The 22,286-nt window shown below is 36.2% G+C and overlaps 1 protein-coding gene across 5 annotated transcripts in view; it reads right to left on the minus strand.

Moving 5' to 3' along the window:
- The window catches only part of EP300 (E1A binding protein p300), a 77,331-nt gene that overhangs the window by 26,725 nt on the left and 28,320 nt on the right, over positions 1-22,286 (minus strand). For all 5 annotated transcript variants that reach the window (XM_058568293.1, XM_058568292.1, XM_058568290.1 and 2 more), the window contains 10 exons: positions 21,033-21,209; positions 19,997-20,258; positions 19,028-19,141; positions 17,220-17,465; positions 11,006-11,099; positions 10,293-10,430; positions 8,452-8,569; positions 7,583-7,757; positions 1,666-1,743; positions 1,081-1,190 (listed from right to left, as the gene is read on the minus strand). In XM_058568293.1, the coding sequence (XP_058424276.1) occupies positions 1,081-1,190; positions 1,666-1,743; positions 7,583-7,757; positions 8,452-8,569; positions 10,293-10,430; positions 11,006-11,099; positions 17,220-17,465; positions 19,028-19,141; positions 19,997-20,258; positions 21,033-21,209 (1,512 nt within the window). The remainder of the gene's footprint in view (positions 1-1,080; positions 1,191-1,665; positions 1,744-7,582; positions 7,758-8,451; positions 8,570-10,292; positions 10,431-11,005; positions 11,100-17,219; positions 17,466-19,027; positions 19,142-19,996; positions 20,259-21,032; positions 21,210-22,286) is intronic.

Below are 22,286 nucleotides of genomic sequence, written 5' to 3' on the forward strand. Positions count from 1 at the left end.
TAAGACTCCTCATTAAATAAGGCAGACTGGTGCCTAGACACTAGGCGAGACAACTTCAACAAGGCTCAAGGATTCGAGGCACTAGCTAACTTTGAAAGACAGGGTGAGGGTCGGGGCCAACATCGAAAGGTGGATGACAGATTTAGAGTTTGCATAAGGAGCAGTGAGATGACGAGTCCTTCTTCTCATCTGTAGAACCAGGCAACTACCCTTCCACCAGCCCTGCAAAAGACAGACAGTTTCCTGCCTGGGTAGGTTTTATGTTTAGGGAAGACAGGCATTATGGAAGAGAGGGGACTATGTCAATGTGTACAGGCTACTAAACACTGACAGTCTAGGGAAAGGTGACTGGCTGCTCTTCTAAGTATTCTATGGACTATTACTATGACTATGTCTATGACTGACTATGAACAGTACCTGCAAGCATCTTTCTTTCAGTGTTTATTTTATATAGATTATAATCAAGAGAGTTCTTAACTATATTGGATCCTATAATAACACGCTTTAGAAACCTTTTTTTCCCATTTAAAGCTGTTAACAACTTTCATGCCATCATATAAATTCTGGAATTATTGCTTACAGAGCATTCCAATTTACATATGTAACATAATTTAATGATAACTAATCCCCTAATGTACATTCAGGATATGGCCTTTTTTCAAAATAGGGTACATAATATAACATTCTTAACTTGAATTTTCTTCAAATCAAATCCTTTTAGTATCTTTAATTATTTCTGTAGTACAAATTTCTAAAAACAATTTATAGGTAAAAGAGATAAGTGAAAATTAATAATTTAGTATTCACTGCCTAATTATGGTATATGGTTTAGTTTTCTTCACTCCACTTTTAAAAAATAATTATTTACTCTCACCTCTGAAACACATATAATCATTTAATTATGTCTATATTAAGGGCCAAATACAACAGAATTACAGAAAGAATCAAAGTGAAGGATTAATCACTTATAGTTAGCTGTTAAAGCAAGTGTGAGAATTTTTGTTTACAAAGGAGAAACAAAAACGATTTTTAAAATGTCAGATAAAGGCCAAAAAGATTACCCAAAGAGGTTAAACTTACTGGGTTCAGAGTTCCAGGCTGACCTAACTGTCCATGGTGCTGAAGAGGAGACGTTTGCCGGGGTCCAATAGGGGGCTGGGGCATACTCAACTGGCCAAATTGATTCAACCCTGTGAATAAGTGTAAAATATTAGATCTAAACACCTTCATGGAATCAGAGAATAAGAGAGTTCTTATTTCTGACTCTACATCATTTTATCAGGACAAATAAAAGAACCTGCTTTCAACTGTGAATGAATCTGTTTCATTGACAGCAGCCACAGAAGGGCATTGTTAATTAACATACGGTCTCTGAATCAAATTTTACAATCTGGAATAAATTCCATCTTGGCCAGTAGTTTTTAAATGGATGCTTGATCATTTAATGTCTTTTGCCCCTTAACCTGTCAGCCAACTGCTCTTCAACATTCCTTCCTCCCTGGGCTCCAACTCCAAAAGGTTTTCTGATTTCCCAAGCAGGTAATTATGATATTTACTGCTGGCCTGAGGCAGGAATCAAGGTGGCACGTATAATCTTGTGGTACAGCAGGGACTTTGTTGAAAAAAAGGCCATAGTTAAGGACATGTATGTCTTTCACAACTTACCAGGTTGTGGAGTTATCCGAGGCATCATCTGGTTTGGCACACTGCCACGGATCATAGATGGATCAGGTAGAGGGCCATCTAGAGTGGAACAAAGATGGTTAGAAAAGAATCTTTCAGCCAGCTGCTCTTCCCTTAAAAACAAACAACCCCACAAAATATCTTTAGTAATATCTTGAAGAATTCCGTCTGAATCTCAAAAGAATAAAGCTATGAACTAGACAGAAATCAGAAAAAAATGTTAGCTCTGGAATATGAGACAATGCCTCCAAATGGTTTTAGTTTTAGTACATTCCTTTATGGACCAGGGTGCTTTTAGTGTTGACAGAAAAATAATGTAAAATCTTAAATTAAAAAAGAAAAAAGCTACTATAGCATTTAATGTGCTATTGTTTAACTAAGCCCGATTCTTTGGTATGCAGAATATCTCCACAGACAAGAGCTGCAGATTTTGTCCCATGACCAAATTTGATTGTGTACCCCAATAACATGTGTTTTATGCACACAAGCCCATTGCGAATAGTGACTTTAAACAATACACACATCATACTGCACTAGATTTCATGCACCTCTTAAAAAAATTACAAAGACAGAAATAATTAAAAACGACACTAAAATATGAATATATAAATTGTAAATGTTTTCTTGGATTATCTGCACCTCCTCTAGCACAGTGTTTCCCAACCTTTTCACATCATGGTGCAGAGAGAAAATATTTCTGTAGTACTCAGGCAAAGACAGGATGCGTGTAGTGACCCAGCTCTATCCTGGATACCCCGCCACCCAAAGTGCTGTGCACTCAGGCCTCTGAGCAGACTGTGCTCTAAAGAGAAGCCCACCACTTCAGACAACTCTCAAATTTTCCTGTCCCTTTTGCTCGTTTACTATAAAGTTTGCTATACTAAATAGCAACAAAAATGATCGCACAACTATGTGGTTCACTGTAATTCAAGTTACTTAGTCCATAAGGATTTACTACTAATATTGCTCCTAATAAAACTATAATACAGTCAAATGGAAAACCGGAGAGAACGCTGAACATTTATTTATATAATCTTTTACCGACAACTGTGCAAGACTTACAAAATTACAAGTGTAACCTATGTTTACTATATAAAGATTAGAGAACATAAGCAAAAAGAGATATACTTCTGTTATAGTTTTAATCTTCCACATACATATTTACATACATTTATACAAAACAAGGTTTTCTCCTAATATATGAGGAAATTTTTTTCCTGTCAATAATATGGATAGGCATACAAGCTAAATGCCAGCAAGGGCTAGGCAGTTATTATCAATGAGTGAAAGACTGAAACCACAGAGAATAGGGAGGACTGTGGTGAAGTGGAGAAAGCACAACCCTTCTAAATACGCAACCACTACTCTAGCTATAGACAGAGACGTCCCTGCGGGAAGGAGAGCCAAATCTGCTTGATCCTTCCATTTTTAAAGGAAGCCAGAAATCCAGATTGTAATGCAAAATCTTCTGATTTTTACCTATGAGATTAATCAAATGAAAAAATAAAAACATAATCCTACTGCCCACATCTGGCCCAAGCACTTTCACTTACAACTATGATATACCTGATGGTTTTTACTGACTGCATGGTCTAAATGTGTCATAAAATCTACTGTTGGCCCATTAGGCAGCTCTTACTTTTTCATGATCATAAGGAACATCTGATGAACACCTGAAGGAACATTTTGATGATAATTTTTAAGATAGATATTCTGGGATAAAGAATATATACACACACATATAAAACCATTAATCAAAATGTCCATCATCCACACTTACTCTCTTAATGCAAAACATACACATAGATTGGAGAATCAAAAACTTTATAACACACAACGTAAGTATCCAGGAATCCTACCACCTCTCACAAGAAATCATTGTTAACAGATTAGTACTTATTTCTTCCCACTTTTTTCCGGGAGTATGCCACATTTCAAAACAGAGTATAAAACACATACTTGTCTGTTGTCAACATTCTCCTAAAGTTTTTATATTTGTAAAAAATTGAGTTGTCAGTTCCCTATTCAACCTCATTAACAATTAGGTTTATCTTTTCCAGATTGCACATACATGTTGTTTATATTCAATTATTATGAACATCTTTCTAGGCCAATACATAGACCTATCACAGCCACCCTGATTATATAATAAATGCATGCTCTTTGCCAAAAAGATAAAACTTTACAGAAATACAAATATGAGAAAATTCAAGTCTTCCATAATCCTTCCTCTTACTCATATAATCATTTTCTCATGCAAATATAAAAATTAGATAAATTCATACTGAACTTAATACATCACATTAAGTGAGTGTGAAAACTGTGCCGCCCACTTTTCCCATTGTTTGTCTTTTTTTCAATTGAGATATAATGGACATATAACATTATATTAGTTCCAGGTGTACCACATAATGATTTGATATTTGTATATATTGTGAAATGATCACAGTAAGTCTAGTTAACATCCATCACCATAGTTACAAGATTATTTTTTTTCTTGTGATGAGAACTTTTAAGATCCACTCTCTTAGCAACTTTCAAATACGCAAAACAGTATCATTAACTATAGTCACTATGTTGTACTTACCTCCCCAGGACTTACTTATTTTATAACTGGAAGTTTGTACCTTTGACCCCCTTCACCCATGTCTCCCACCCCACACCCGTGCCTCTGGCAACTACCAATCCCTTCTCTGTATCTATGAGCTCGGTGGATTATTTTTTTAGATTCTACATATAAGTGAGATCATACAGTATTTGTCTTTCTCTGTCTGACTTATCTCACTTAGCATAATGCCCTCAAGGTCCACCCATGTTGTCTTAAATGGCAACATTTCCTTCTTTCTTATGGCTGAATAACGTTCCATTGTATATATACACACACCACATTTTCTTTATTCACTCATCCATCGATGGACATATTTTAGCTGTTGTAAATAATGCTGCAATGACCATGGGGGCATATTTCTATTTGTTTACCTTATTAAACTCATTTCTCCCTTATGGTACACTTCGGGCTTCTTACCTAGTCATATTTTTCATCCTTTTCTTTATGCTTTCGTTTTACTTTCTGGATGTATCCTTATCCACCTTTTTTTTTTTTTTCGGTGAGGAACTGGCCCTGAGCTAACATCCTTTGCCAATCTTCCTCTTTCTGCTGAGGAAAATTAGCCCTGAGCTAACATCTGGCCCATCTTCCTCTATTTTGTATTTGGGATGCCGCCACAGCATGGCTTGATCAGCAGTGCATAGGTCTGCGCCCGGGATCGAACCTGCGAACCCCAGCCTGTCAAAGTGGAGCGTGAGAACTTAACCACTATGCCACTGGGCTGGCCCATCTTTTACTACTTTTTAACCTTTTAATTACAACTTTGTTTATCCAACACATCTTAATGGCCTAGAGAAGACTGTGAAAACAGAATGCTGGGTGTGATTTCTGGTTCTGCCACTCTCTCTATACCTTCGTTGCTCATCCGTAAGGTGGGGATAACGGCACCTACGTATTAGATTGTTGGATCTCTCAAATCTGCTTTCTCTATCTCTCTATGGATTTGACTTTTGTTCTTTTCCACATTATTTTGCCCGTTTAAATAAAGCTAAGTCTTATCTTCTATGTTTTATTACTAATGTTTTTTAAACTCCCAGTTCCTTTTCCATCCCCTGCTGTCTTTTTATGTTTTCCTTTCTTCTGTGTAGAAATTTTTTCTTCTGAATACTTTGTTTTCTGTAATAATTCTTCAAGTAAATTTTCTATTATGCAGATTGTGACCTTCCCTTGCAGCTGTAATTTATCTACACAAGCGCCGCAGGTTGGGTATCTCTGTATAGGGAACAGCCCCCTCAAGGTGTGCTGTTCGCTCAAATACAGGGTAGGTGGAAATCACCTTAGAGCTGTCATTCAGCCACACTGTGACCTTCACCTTTAGTAGAGGACTTCTGATGGTTGGTTAAATCTGTTCGGTCTTGCAACTGCTTGGGTGTAATGGGAATGCTCTGGGAACACCTCAATTAAAATATTCTAGTGTACAGCTGCATGGTTACTTTAGCAATACAATTACTGGGGCACTTTTAGGATGTTTCAATAGTATAAATTATGCTACTGTGAATATTTCTGTGCAACTGTACTATTATTGTTTGTAATTAACTTCCTAGAAACAGAATGATTGGATTTAGGGAATGAACAAACATTTAAATTCTCACCAACAGCATATTCTAGAGTCATGTTACTACACATAGTCACTAATGCCCATTTTAACCTTTAGAGACCCCAAAAGGTCTGTATTGATTTTACTTGTTCTTTCATTTCCTTTTCCCATTTTTCTTCCCAGATGTTTCATTGTTTTTTCCCCTCAAGTCATTTATTAAGGAAATTATTATCTTCAGTATTGAAAATATTTTCCTTGGTTTGTCCATTAATTATGTTTATATCTTGTGTTATTTTTTTCTTTAAATCCTCCAGGTAGTATCTAGTTTAGAGACCTTTTTCATTTTACATTTTCTTCAATATTCTGTGTAGTACTTTAAATTTTTTGTTTAACATTTAAAACTCTTGATTCTTCTACAATTGCCATGTATAGGATAAGGCAGGGATCTCATTCTACAAAATGCCAGATTTAGTACAAGCTAAAGGTCAACAGGGCTATTCAGTTCCACTAATATTTGTTCCTGCCTGCATCAGTACCATACTGTCTTTACTATAACATAAAACTACAATTCAATATCTGATAGACTTTAGACTTAGCTCAAATTTCTAAACAACTCAAGTAAATTCCACCACATCCAAGCATCTCAAATTTGTCCACTTGTCTCTACACCTTAGATACTGCCGTAGTTCAAACCCATCAGCACTGAAGCTGTCTCCTCAACTCTAGTCTTGACTTCGTTTCCAAACATTTATTCTCCTATCCACTAAAAAAATACTCGTGCTTTCCCTTGCCAATAGGCCTCCGTGTATACTATTCCCTCTGCCAGAAACGCTATTGCTCTTCTCAATTCTTTTCACATCATGGTCCAATGAAAAAACGTATCCAGCACACTGCAGTTAACAAATGAGGCTGCTAAAGGCCAGTGGCAACCAAGAGTTCTCCACTTTACTACCTGAAGGCCTGAGGGGGATGAATTTCTCAGCCCACCTACATCAACTAATGGCATAAGAGCTGGTACCTGCTGGCTCAGTGGGCACTACCTATAGGTAGTCAGCTTTCCTTAACTCAAGAAATACAGATTTTTCCCTATCACAGCCTTTCTCACATCATTTAAATAGCCTGTATTGTTCCTCACTATTGTGTACCTACTCCATAGTTTACTGCATGGAACTAGTAATGAGTCAATGAACAAATAAAAGGCAATGCATAATAATCTTGGCTATCTGGTTATTAAATCATTATTAGGTCGAGAAGGCTCCTATAATCAGAACACTGAAACTGTCAAGATGAATTTTAAATGATGCTTCTAAAACATAAATAGTTCTTAGCCTTGGAACATATTGTATCAAAAAGAAAGTGTGACAATGTAAGTAACACGATACTGTGTGTTTAGAATGTATGAAAGCCGGTGGAGCTTTGAACCTGCTCTGCCTATATCTATTGGCTGGCTACCACATGCGAGTCACTGAAACCTGTGGGCTATCATTTTCTAGGTGTCACTATGAGAGAAGAGTATCTTGGGCTCTAAAAATGACGCCCGATTATCAAGATATATTTAGTACCATGCCCAGAAATCTTAAATATACTGTTCAGCTACTGTTTTTTACTAGAGGATGAATTTCTTTGCAAAGGCAAAAAAAGGTCATTCAAAAACTCTAGAATAATTACACAAGCTAATATAAATTAATGACTTGGGTTAGAAATCATTTTATTACCAACTTCTCTCTAAAATAATTATAAGAAAAAACACTTACTAGAAGTCATTCCTGCTTGTGGCTGCCCTATGTTAGGCCCTGGATTCATAGAAACTGGCACCATGCCTGCAGCATTTGGCAGCATATTCTGTTTTTGTAGTCTAGTCCTTCGTTTTTCTTCTAGTTCTTTCTGGATCTTATAGATCTTCTCAGCTAGCAGATGGTAATATTCCGCCTTTTTGAATTTTGGAAAGAAAACAGAGATGAGGCAAAAAGGAACTATCATCAGGTAGCAGAAAAAATGAACTATGAACAGATATCAGCTTCATTTAAAGAAGTAGGCAGAAACTAAAAGGGGGCAGAGTCTAGTCTACCTTCTTAGATCATTCCAAATATAAGCTTATGTTTGGAATGATCACATGAAAAGCACCGTTATTATGAACTTAAATAGTAAAAAGCATGACCTCTCAATGTAGGTTTACCAAATATGTGCAGGCAATTTAAGCACATGGAAAGAATATGCTACATTTTGAAGAAGTGTCAATTTAGAGAAGAAAGTTCAACTGATGTAGAGAAACTCAACTACTACTTAAGCTGAAAATACTAAGCAGCTGATTCACCACGTTCCAGTGAAAATAGCACAGAGCTGGTAACAGCTCAACCACTTTTTAAGTTGACAGAAGGACAACCCAGATAAAGTGCCACATGAGTGCACTGTGTTATTAAAAGGAAAAAACGTAAGATTCTTGATGACATACACTTTAAGAAAACAGCTTTGTTATCTTGACTGTGCATAGTGAGAATAAGACAGGACAGCTAAAGGGTATCTCCTGAAGTATAGTATTACTCATAGATGTTACAAAGAGGAGTAAACTAAACAACCAGAACAAGCCCATTTCTGACTTTATATAGAAAAAACAGATGCTCACTCGATTATTTGCAGATTCATACATGTCCCCTTCCACTTTCCGGGCATATGCAACTAGGTTTTCCATCCGTCTGTCTTTTAAAGCAGCAGGATCCGGAGTAGGAAATATGGCTTGAACACTAGGAATAGAAATCCTAACACTATTATATCACGTCAGCTTTTCATTCTCATCATAGAAATGTACAGTATTTTACACTTTCTCCTGATTAGTATTTTCTCATTTTTATACAATGAACAGAGTAAGTAAAATAAAAAAAATGAGGGATGGGATGTGCTCAAATATAAGATAATAAGGGACCAAAATGAAATTGTCTCTTGGTGGTAAACAAAGGGTTTTCTGGATCAGAATGTAAGAAATGACTCCATAAAAATTCTCTCTGGTCCCTGTCACTCTAATGTAGAGCAAAAACTTACACTGTGCTATTTGCATAGAGGAAGTGAGGAAACCTGACCTTTGTCACAGTATCAAGTAGCAACAGCCTTCAGATCCTTCTACTCTCCTAAATTTATTCAGTGTAGTAAAACAAAACCTAATCACTATAAAATCTTAAAAGATCAAAAACTTGAAGTGAAGGGGGCAGAAATGCATAATGATTCTGCTAAATTCAACGTCTTTTACTTTCTAGCAATCCCCCACAAAATGCTTGGCACTAGCATTCCTAAAGAGTGACAAATCTGATTTCCAGGCGCTAATTTTATCATCTGGACACCTCATGTTCAGTTGTATAGTACCTGAAGGAACCAGATGGGGAAGGAATAAATGGAAGCCTAGAAGAATATCTGAGTTGGTGAAAAGTTCGCAAGCATATAATAAACATCATTTTTAACATCAAATTTAAACATCAAGTCAGATGATCAATCCCAAATAATCTATTGTCTCTGTCAACTAAATAAAAGTTCCTAAACAATTCGATTATCACAAAGTAAGTTTGTTTTGGTTATTCTTTATTAATTCATTTTATTAAAATCGCAGAATTTTCTCCTTGTTGTCAAATTCTATTTCTAGTGTTATTATTTTAGAATTCCTAAATGAAACTCAAGTATAACCGGTAGGCCAACGTAACATAAAAATAAAGAAGATAAAAATAAGCCACATGGTTCTAAGCCAATAAAACATAAGGATGGAATGAAGGAGACTCTTCTACTAAGTGGGAGGAGAAATGAAAAAAGATTGCTTTCTCCAAGAAAGAAAACGCTGCATGTTGTTTGAAATGTAAGCTCTGTAATCAGTGAGGTCCAAGCTCTACCCTAATGATGTTGGGCACATTACATTTTACCACTCCACATGCCTTCCCTCTCCTCCATCTGACAAGAACTCTTTAAATTAAATAACACAGTGTTTGTGAGTCAGTGTCTGGGATATATCAACTTTCCAAAAAATAGTGCAGAGGTATTTCACCAACTATTGATATGTGCACATTTAAAGGATCAGAAGACCACCCTACCAGATCCAACTTGTCAACATAATAAAAGCTTTACCAGAGATAACAGGAAAGTGTTGCCACTGCCATAATCTAATGAGCTGAGACCTAGTTTTTCTTCTAAAATACGTGTTTTGTAAAGGCAGTGACATTAAAATGAATAATTTTTAACTAATACATTGATTACTGTCACTAGGCAGAACAGTTCACACACTGTTAAAGCTGAAAGACTCCTACAAATGGTGGTGAAAAGTTGAGAAGCCCAGAATAGAAGCAAGAAAGCCACAGAAGCAGAAGTATCAGCAGCAACAGCCAGGCTATAGAAAAATCAATAATATTCCTCTTGTGGTTAAGTGCCTGGCAGATTGGAAGCATGTTGACATGGTAACTTTTTATGAATAAGACATGCCTACAATCTTACAGTTTGTGAACAAGATGATTTCGAAGATCCTGAGTAATATCTTCATGCCATTGTTTCCGAATTCCAGCACTGGATGGTTGAGCTGCTGTTGGCATAGGACCCAGGGAGGCCACACTGGTATTTTCACTCATCATTGGGCTTTAAAAAGGAGTCATGAAACAGTTTTAGTGAACAAGGGTAGGAGGAAGAAAATTTCATTTAAGTAGAGCTGACAGTGATGGTTGCAATAGGTCCAACAAACTATGAGAAGTCTGTTTACATTAAGAAGTCAGGGGGGAAATAGTGTGTATATGTTCGTACTTGTGTGAGGGAATGAGTTAATCCACAACATTTCATTGTGTGAAGGGGAGGATGAAGTCTTGGGTTTAGGAGACTACATCTTGTGTTATAAGACTAAGCTGTCACTTTGACACCAGCTTACCCCAGGGAATTCACTGGGCAATGGACTAATTCTTAACACTGGGATAGAGGAAACTCGGTTTTTAAGCAGCTGCATACTTTCCATGTCCTACTGTATATGGGAAGGTGCAGGTTACCAGTCCCAGATATAATTTCAAATAAGGTTACAGAAAGCCTAAAGCATGGACTCAAATATATTGTTTGTTTTCATTCATCAAGGCTATCTTAAAACCAAAGAAACTAAAAAACTGAAATAATGAATTTTAACAAGTATGTAAAACTTGACAAAGGGTACAAACCAAGACAAGACTTACTTTTGAGAATTTATGGCTGAATGCAACATGGAGTCAGAAAGAAGATTTGACGTTTGAACCCCTACACCGCCATTTACTCCCATAGGACTAGCACCTATGTCAAAAAAAAAAAACAAGAGAGAATATTTTAAATACCAATAACAAAAAAAGGGGAGGGGTGATAAAAAAGGGAAAAAAAGGAAATTAGGGAAACAAAAACCTATAAAAGTACCAGAAGAAAACATCACAAGAAATTTTTATCCTTTCAAAGTAAGACCAAAACTCTGAAGCCATAAGGACAACATTTAGAAATCTGAGTAATAAATAAAATAACCACCATAAACAAAGTCAAGAGACAAATGACAAATCAGGGAAAACAATACTAGCAGCATATACAATAAATAATTATTAGCAATATAATTAGCAACACATACATAAAGGCTAGTACACGAAAATACCCTTACAAACCAGTACAAAAAAGATGAACAATCCAACAGAAAACAGGCCATTTATATAAAAAGAAATAGAATAGCTTAAAAAAATGCAAATATGCTTGACCACACTTAAGTAAAACAAAGCGATATATTTTTCATGCATGAAATTGTCAGAACTTTTTAAAGTTTGAGAATACCAAGTGTTGAGAAGGGTTTTGGGAAAGAAGCATTTTCAGTGAAAATTCATAGGTATTAAACTGACACACTCTTGAGAGGGCTATTTGGCAACTGCTGACAAAAAAAAATCATGCACATATTCTTTGACTTAGAATTTCCACTTCTGATATTTTGTCTTACAGTTATATATGTATGGACGGACCTAAGTACGATGATGTTAAAAGGAGCAAAAAAACTAGAACCAAAATTGTTTAGGGAACTGACCTATACATGAATATGCTTTCATAAGCACAGACAATTTATGTAAGGAGATACAAGGAAACGAATTAAGTACGATGATCCCTAGAGAGGGGAATGAAAGGCAGTGCTGGATTAAAGTTAAACATTTTTTATTCAATACTCCTTCAAACTGGCTTGAGTAGCTCTATGTGCATACATTATTTCTTCTATTAACAATTTTAATGAATATGCTATTTATTTAAAAACCACCAACAGCAATATTCACACTAAACCACATTTTGATGTGGTTAAAAAAATTTTTCTTAAACATAATTCTATTAATATACCCCTCATGGTATTTTAGTTAAAAACAAGAAAACAAAACTTTCCATTAAAATGCAAATAATTGGCAACATCTGTAAACAACGCGTAATGAAGAAAAATACTGTTGCCTTCTTTCATCATGCCCCCTAAATGCTTAGGCAGAACTCTGCTTCTGACAGCATCAGGTCAGCTCTGAAATGTAGCTGCTGGAAGCGGTCTTTTTAAACAGAATTGTGTAGTCCACAATTCTGTATCTGTCACTGTAAACACTCTGTGTGTAATACTCCTTTTTAGAAAAATTATGTACTCTTAACATAGATTTGTTTTACTGGTGGCAATAGTACGATGAGGTAAAAGAAAAAGTGATTACACTATATATCAATTACTTATCTTACTGCCTTCTCATCACATATGAAGACATAGTAAAATAGTCTCTCAAAGTCTCAAGGTCGATTTAATATTCGGCACTGATTGCAAGTAATGGCTCAATCATAACTTGAGAAGGAATACCCTTACAGAGGCTAATATTTAAACCCTAAGAGTGAGCATTTGAGAATACAAAAATGTAGGAAGTCAGACATTATTGGCACCACAGAGAACAAGCCAGAAAGAAAAAAATAAACAAAAAATTAATTCTTGGCACCTAAAAATCGGCAAGAATATATATTTGTTTTCTAAGCTCTAGGAAGAATCCCATAATAATAAAATCTTCATAGAATAAGTAAAATCAATAGGAACTAGAAGATTAAGAATGTGGTCAAATATGATCAGGGAAGGCTTATAGTAAAAAGCTCTAATTTTGGACTCTGGAGGGAATTCCCTTTTCCCCTCTCTGCTACAAAATCTCTATAAGCTGATATATGTAACAGAGATTCTATAGTTTTGTCTACTTAATCACTTACCTGGCTGTCCTGACTCGAGATGTTTGAAAGTAGAGACCATGCCCTTTAGTACATTTTTTTCAGCACAAAGCACGTGTGAATGAATGCTGCTTATCATTTATTCAAATGTCCTTGTCATTCACAAGGAACTAAAATTTATAACTCAAGACTGTTCCAGCATTACAGCCAGCTCTGCCACAGTGGGAGACACATGTGTAATCCCATGTTCTTAATGTGCATATATTTTTCCCATGGAAGCATTAGCATTTGTTTGCTTAGGTGCTTTAGCCTAACCCAGTACTACACACCTCAAGTAAAAATGGTGTGACATCAACCCATAAACATAAATATTACTACTTCTAAAAATCTGACAGCCTGGGAACATAAACTAGAGATCATATCTACCAAATAAGTGAGATATAAAACCTTTTAGAAGAGGGTACAAAGCAAAACTCAGAAGTTCTTGATATAGTTTCAGAGTTTCCATAAGATAGCTGAAAGATAGCTAACCAATAATTTGAAGGTCAGCAATAAAACTAGAGATTAGGGATACTGAAAAGGATAGTTAAACGCAAATAAAGAGTCTCAAGACATTTTTATGCTAAAATTATTAAAACCTGATCACATACACACCACCACCCATGACATATTATGTGTCCCAAAAATGTTTAACTTGGATCTAATTATATGGAAACAATCATACAAATCCAAATTACAGGACAATAGAGAGGGCTCATCAAAGGTCAATGTACGATGAACAAAGAAAGGTGAGAGACTTCTACACTAAAAGAGACAAAAGACACAAAACAAAATGAATGTAAAAGCCTTGACTGACTTTGGAGGACAACTGGAGAAATTAAAATATAGACTGTACATCAGAAGACATTACTGAACAAATGTTAAATCTTGCAGGCGTGATAACAATATTGTAGTTGTGGAGAAGAATGTCATTAGGAAATAGATGCTGAAATAGTTAGCAGGCAAATGTCAGGATATCTCAAGTCCACAAAGAAACAAAGCAAATGAGACAAAAATGTTGAAAATTAGTAAATCTAGATAAAAGTATATATATGGTCTTTACTGAACTACTACAATTTTTAGGTAGTAAAACTGAAAACTCTAAATTAAAATTCAGAAGAAAAAAATGTATTCATGGGGGGAAAGAAGTCACCAAAATACTACCTTTACCTTAAACCTGCAATGATTATGAAGAAGAACCTAGAATATTTTAAATTGCCATCAGTGAGGATACACAAATGTTTTTATGGCCCAAATTTCCTGACAAAGGTTTCCCCTAGATTTCTAACTATATATTCAATGCATCCCTCTTGGCAGGGCCCCCAAGAATATTTTAAGGTTAAAGTTATACCGGTGAGACCTGACGGCACTAACCACGTGGAGTCCAATCTTGGAAAAACATAAAAGATAAACATTTTAGGTTGCTGAGTAAACCGAAATACACTCAAGTAAGTCGCTTCTGTTTACACACAGGGTAACAATCTTGCGCTGTTGGGGGACACAATGTAGCTCTGTTTTGGCTGTAGCCTACCAGATCAGGTCCAAACTCAAAATATCGTACAACAAAGATCACTGGCGGAAGAAAACAGAAGTGAACAGAGCTTGGTTTAGTGTTTCAAAATCATAAAAGACATCAAAAGAGTAAGAAAATATAGTTATCAATACTAATTTAAGTATTTAACAATTGTGTATTTCTTTTACTCTTTGTGATAATATGGCACTAGGCTAAGGCCAAGTTGCAACTCCAGAGCCATATTTCTGATCATTATCAAAATTATTATATTCCTGGTAAAATCCACTATAAAACTCTAATAATGATAGAGGCCTTAAAAAATCACTTTAAGCACCTGAAAAAACCATTTACAGTAAAAACCCTTCATCCAAACATCACCCAAAAGTACAACGTTTTGGTTGAAACTAATAAATTGCTTAAGATTTTGGTGTGAAGCAAAAAAGCAGCCATATATTCATAATATGCAATAAATATTTTCTTAAAACCCCCTTAAAGACTGCTGAGAAAATTACATGACCCAGTGATGGTGATTCCATTTTGATATTCATTTCCTTTATTTATTGTCTGGGCTTTAGGGAACTCATAAAAAGAAAATGAAAATACAGGGGACACCTTTCAACATAAACATATAGGACTAATTATCTTTAAAAGGGCTTTGTATAAAAGGAAAAACACCTTTTAAGTAGGCCTTTGCCTATCTGGGTTGTGCATGATGAACAGAAACCACCAGGATGTTACATGTTGAAAAGCAGAGTACATGCTTTCCATACCAGTTATCAAGATGGGATCTAATACAACAAAAGAAATAAATGAGGTATTCTAGACGTTTTGGCTCACAATAATGACTATTACTAAAAAGGTATCACTAACTGAATAACAATAAATAGATGGAATTTGATTAATCTTAAATCTAATCCTAAAATAAAGAAAAAGACACAGAAAGGAAAAAAGAAATCCTAAGAAGATAAGTTTTAAATCATTTTGTAGGTATCCACAAATGTATGGACACAGATGATACAAGGGGAGATGAAAAGAGCTAAACTAGGAATTAAACAGAGAAATCTGAAAAATTAATGGGAAATAACCAATTACAAAAAGGAAAATCCAGGCCAGGGGTAGACAACTGCATTGCGTCAAGATCCTAAAATTCAAGGAAGACGCACTCTTCATAACATGGAAAGGGAGAGGAAAAAAGCAATCTTAAATGAAAAGAAAAAAAAAAAAAAAAAGAGGGCTGGCCCTGTGGCTTAGCGGTTAAGTGTGTGCGCTCCGCTGCTGGCGGCCCGGGTTCGGATCCCAGGCGTGCACCGAGGCACTGCTTCTCTGGCCATGCTGATGCTGCGTCCCACATACAGCAACTAGAAGGATGTGCAGCTATGACATACAACTATCTACTGGGGCTTTGGGGGAAAAAAATAAATTAAAAAAAAAAAAAAAGATAAAAGAGAAGAGGGGGAAATGAAGTCCTTAGATCTCTTTCCATTTTTCATGTACTTCTAACACACAAGAGCTTGAAAACAAGCCTGAAAGGGCAGGATCACTCTTCATCTTAGTTTCTCTGCGCTCAATAACTATTTAACAAGTTAGCCTTGTTTGTTATAAAACAGTGTACATTTCCTTAAGCTAACAACAAAAATCATCAAGATTGCATTTTTACAAGAATAGTGTGTCCAATTTTGTTTCCTCATTTAGCATCACATGATAATGGGCAGAAACTAAAGCCTACTGCAAATATCAATAAAGGATGAAAATGGATTCCATAGGAAAAAGCCTGGTGGATTATTCAGAATCAGTCTGTTTTCTAGTTACAGAAAACTTCACCACCAAGAACAATTTTACAATAAAAGGCAAAGTATTAAAAAGTATTAAAGTCATGGCCTTACCAGTGCTAGATGTCTATTTAAACAAAATGGCTCCACTGCCTGACGGCAAAGCAATAATCACAGGACAAATCTCCTTTCTTTTACCACACAATTAGAGAATAAAAATACTCCAAATTAGGGTATTAGAACACTGCTCACTCTTCCCCTTTTCTCTCAGTCACATCATAGGAAGAGGTTAGTCAAAGAAGTGCATTTAATAAACTATTTCAAAAGGCACGCTACTCCTGCTGCCAGATACATGGAAATCTGTATTAACAATAACCACACCCATTTCTACACATTTCAAATCAAAACAATCCTTCAAACCAAAACAATTTCTTTGTGCAGTTTAAAACAGCAAAAAAATTGGAAACCTAATTGTTCATCTGTAAGAGATTGTTCTATACAACAAAATACTATACAACCATTAAAAAGGATACATTAGGCATGGAAAGTGAAAGATATCCACATTGTGTTAAAGAAACTGTTATAGAACAGCACATGGGATCCCATTTCTAGAAATATAAACTCATACAGGCTTTAAAACAAAAAGATTAAGAAGGATATAAACCAGTAGCAGTTGCCTCTGGTACATGGATTACATGCGGACTTTTACATTGCAATCTTTAAAAAATTACTTCAAAAAATTAATCATGTAACAAAAAAATTGGCAGGGGGGAGAAACAAACACAGAGACAGATACACATACCTAGAGACTAAAATAAACTAAGGAGTTAATCCTGCATGTTACATGCATTTACACACATAACCGGTATCACATCTGTCACTAGGAGGATACAAACTTACTCATGTTGCTCATGGGCCGCATGCCTTGGGGAGACTGCCCAGACTGCTGATTTTGCTGGTTCTTTGCTTGCACCTGGGGCTGTGTTGGCATCTGATTTACTTGATAGGGTAGTCCAAGAGCTGCATAGGCTCTTTCTATAGAGCTGGGATCAATCTGACTAACAGTGCTTAAGCTAGGGGTAGACTGTTGACCCACACCTAGAGAGCTAGTATTTCCAAGTCCAACTGGTGCTCCCGTCAGGATTGCTAGAGAAGACAAAAGAAATGGTGTTACAACATTCAAGATGGTGAGGAAAAAAGACTAACATGTTTCACTGAATTTAAGAAACAAAATTATTATTATGTGATTGTAAAACATCTCAGTACATGCATCTTTTTTCCTTGAAAAAATTTCTAGATGCAGAACTGATTGGTCAAAGGGGATCATCAGCATGAACGGCTTTTGATCCAAAATAAGCAAAAGCCTTCCCACAGGCTGTATTTACGTTCCCACCAACTAGGTATGAATGTCTCAGAGCCATACAAATGCCAACACCAGGTAGCATCATTTCTGCCACTGTGATGGAAGAGAAATGCTACCTTATTTTGTTTAATAGTGAACTTTTTGGTATTTCCTCCTTCTAATGAATCGTCTATTTCCTAGTCCAATTTTCTACTGGGCCATTTATGATTTCTTCATTAATTTATGGAATTTATTTCCTTTTTCACATGCTGTACATCTATTTCCAAATTTGTCTTTCAATCTGAAATCTTTCATGTTTTATTTCTAAAGAAGAGTTACAGTAGCTGCACTTTTTTTTTTTTTTTAAAGATTTATTTATTTATTTTCCCCCCAAAGCCCCAGTAGATAGTTCTATGTCATAGCTGCACATCCTTCTAGTTGCTGTATAAGGGACGCGGCCTCAGCATGGCCGGAGAAGCGGTGCGTCGGTGCGCCCCCGGGATCCGAACCCGGGCCGCCAGCAGCGGAGCGCGCGCACTTAACCGCTAAGCCACGGGGCCGGCCCAACTTAAATCTTTCTACTTTTGACTTTTCTTTTCTCTAAAGAAAGCTCCTCATCAAATGCCAGGTTTTTAAAAATAATCTCAAAATTATCTAAATATTTAGATCACACGTATAAAAGAGTAACTTGCCCCACGTCAAAGCAATGATCTTTTAAGTTTTCATGAATTTAAAAATCAGTGTAAATTCAACTATTGTTTTTATAAAGAATGATAAAGTTTTTGGATCTTATTTTAGGTAATAAGCAGTTCAATTCTAACCTCATTAATATGAGGTTAATGGGAAGTGGAAATAACCTAGTATGATAGCACTAGGCAGTCACAGAAACTTCACATAATCAAAAAGTATTCTTTGTTGTTGTTAGTGCCATTCAGTAGATTCCAACTCCTAGTGACCCTGTGTACAGCAGAGCAGAACTCTGCCCAGTCTTTTGCAATGCTCTGCTGCTATTCATAGGGTTTTCAAGGCCAATTTTTTTTGCAAGTGGGTGGCCAGGTCCTTCTTCTTAGTTTGTCTGGTCTGGAAGCTCTGCTGAAACCTGTCCACCATGGATGACTTTGCTGGTATTTGAGATACTGGTGGCATAGCTTTCAGCATCACAGCAACATGCAGTCGCCACAGTATGACAACTGACAGACGGGTGATGTGGTTCCCTAACTGGGAAATGAACCTGGGCCACGGCAGTGAGATGGCCAAATCTTAACCACTAGAGCATGAAGAAGTACTCTAAATCTCAACAAACTGCACTGGTGAGAGTCTAAGAATACATTTAGTATAAAAACTTCAAAAGATTTTAATCACTTACACTGTTGATTTCTCTTATCCCCAGCATTTTTAAGGGGGAGACACACAGGACAATCATGCCTTGTACAGTTCTTCCAGTGTGAAATGATTTGTCGAGAAGATGCACAGTGTGCCACTGAAAGAAAAGAAAAATAATTATTTTTTCAAATGCGGGTTATAGTTTTTTTAGTATCAGCTAACTTACTGACCAGTTAACAAGTGCTAAAATGTTATTAACTCATTTCATCTTCATAACACCTTCAAGATATTAGTCCTCACATTTTATAGTTGAGAAAACAGGCAAAAACTGGTTAAGTCACCTGTGCAAATTCAGAATACCCAAAGTGGGATTCAAACTCAAGCAGTCTGACTCTAGAGTCCATCTTTTCACCACTGAGCTATGCAATCTACTTTATTCTATTAAAAATCTATAGAAACAAATTTCTAATGACTCCATAAATACACAAATTGTACCATGTTGGGTAACACTGTTTTGGTATTTGCCTACAAGATAGTTAGCAAACACTCAACAATATTTAAAGTATGCTATGCTGGGGCAAATCCAAGTCAGTAAGGATCATCACAAAAGGAAAGCCCTTTAAAACTTCCTCTCTTACCACATCCGCAGATACTCACAAAACAATACTGAATTTTTTTATATCCTAATATAGAGTAAGACATTATCAGTAAAGGAGTCTCAAAATAGAGCTGATCACATTTTTTTCTCTTCTGACTGTAAATATATATATATCCTTTTTCCTGAGGAAGATTTGCTCCGAGCTAACAACTGCTGCCAATCTTCAACTTTTTGTATGTGAGCTGCCACCACAGCATGGCCACTGACAGACAGAGGAGAGGTACAGGTCCATACCCGGGAACCAAACCTGGGCCACCGAAGCAGAGTGCACCAAACATCACTACTGGGCCACCGAGGCTGGCCGTGACTGTAAATATCAATCGCTAAGGACACAAACCCTTTGAGCCCACTCACCTTGGCAGGACTTGCCTGACTGGCAGTGTGTCATGTGGTTCAGAACGTTCTTCATCGTGCGACAGTGGGGAAGGTTGCACTGCCTCACTTCCCCATTAGCCTGCTCCCTGCGCTGGCACTTGTGAGCATGCAAAAGGAGAACAAGCTGCTGCTGGATGAGCTTACGCTTCTCTGGATCAGCTGTGTGTGCTCCAGAACCCATCCCTTGGGCTACCGGAGTCACAAGGCCCGGCTGCTGGACCGGCGGGGCCTGCTGTTGGCCCTAAGAGATAAAATGATAAAGATACATTTAATGTTAGGTGCCATCGTGTGCTAGCTCTAGTCCACAATAAATATGGACCTGGAAATTTTCAATTAAAACCTTTAAAGACAGTCTACTATATGCCAGACTCCATTTTTTGACACAAGGGATTCCAAGATGAACAAACAATGGCTCCTACCATCAAGAAGTTCAATTTAATAAGAAAACAAATTACTACATTACTAAGTGATAGAATCAAAGTATGTATTATAGTATGTATACATGAGAACAAAAGTATGTATACAGAGAACAAAAGAAAGAGAAGGGACATAGTAAATTCCAGTGGGAGAGGGAAAAGCAAGGAGCCTGTAGTGAGGCACATGTCTAAGTTAGGTTTTTAAGAATAATGAAGAACTTCTTGGGAGACCAAGCAGGGGCCTTTACGGTGGGTGAAAAATTAGTTTTTGTAAAATCTGGAAGAAATTTGGTTTTTCCAAGAAAAAAGTAAACATTTATGGGGACAGATATGCCATGTTTTATTCATCTTTATATCTCTACTACATAGCAGAATATCTGAAATAAAGGCATTCAATGAATATATGACACACAGCAAAAAACTAAAACATCCGAAAGAGAAATAAAATACCTATAGGACAATTTTTTCCAAAGGTGAATGTGGACTACTTGACACATTTACAACTAGGAATAGTTTTACTTTAGAAAAACAGCAATGCTAGAAGTTCTGGAGATAAAATGCCAGTTTGAAGACAAATCTCTAGATACGTTACTACCCACCATGTTGGGCATTCCTCCACCAGGAACTGCCTTTTTGTCCATTGCAAACGGAGATAAGCTATTTGGTAATACAGACTTTGTCTGAATCTGGAGACCAAGGCCACTGGCTCCAATCTGCTGTCCAGAATTCTGAGTGTATGGTGAACCGTAAGGATTAGGGTTGTTCATCATTCCCATCTAAGAATAAGAAACAGAAGAAAAATTAAATTGTATTCTCCATATTAACAAAACATTACTATTCTACTTCCTAATTTATATATATTTCCATTTTAAAGGAAATCCTCTGCATTTATAAACAGACTATAGAAGTATGTTCATGAAAATACTCACATTTTCAAGATTATGATTTACGGGCCTCAGGTACAGTAAATTTACAGAGCTATTTTCTGTAAATATTTGAGATAAACGTGTTTTATAAAAACTTATAAGCATCTTCATTTAGCTATATCTGCTAAGCAATGTTTGCCATTCATCTCCACTTTTAATGCATTCAATGCACTTTCATGAATGTACAAACTATGGCTTAATAAATTCAATTCAACTCAAAAAGCCATCTTATCTCTAAATATATTCGAGTTTGATATATAAAAGCATTTGAATGCTTATTTCAGCATTTTGTTTACACAAAAGGCAGAAAACTGGTAGTTTGGGGGATATATCCTTTTTTATTTAGGGTCACAGTCACACAGTGATTTTAAAACTTTGAATCTGAATCTTTTAGATAGAGCATGCAAACAGCAGAGTCCACACCATTCCCTGCTGTCTTAAACCTAGCTGCTTTATTCATTAAATTACCCGCTTGGCTCTTAAAGTAATTTGAGTTTCTCTGCAACCCCTATGTAGTTTTAAAAAGTAGGTTTTTTTTTTCCTGTGTTTACTAAGTCCATCTGTAACCATCATACTGTATGATGATTAATTGAAAGAACAGAGTATTAATTATTCAAAACCCAATGTTTTACTGATAAATATTACTTTACTGATAACAATGATGCAACTTAAAATTCTATTCTTCTATATAAGATCCCACTGTAAGTCAATCTAATGGAAACAGACAGCAAGCACTCCGAATAGAAACTAAGGACACTATAGCTATTGCCCAATTAAAAAGAGTTATACTAGATTTCTCTCCTCCTCAGCCAGATGCAATTCTATCAAAGGATCCTTCAAATTCTACTTCTAAAGAAACACACACACACCCATCCCTAAAATCCTTCCCATGTATCCATGCCCACTATCATGGATATCACTGTCTTA

This window comes from Diceros bicornis, chromosome 25 (genome assembly GCF_020826845.1).
Source record: "Diceros bicornis minor isolate mBicDic1 chromosome 25, mDicBic1.mat.cur, whole genome shotgun sequence".
Lineage (NCBI taxonomy): Eukaryota > Metazoa > Chordata > Mammalia > Perissodactyla > Rhinocerotidae > Diceros > Diceros bicornis.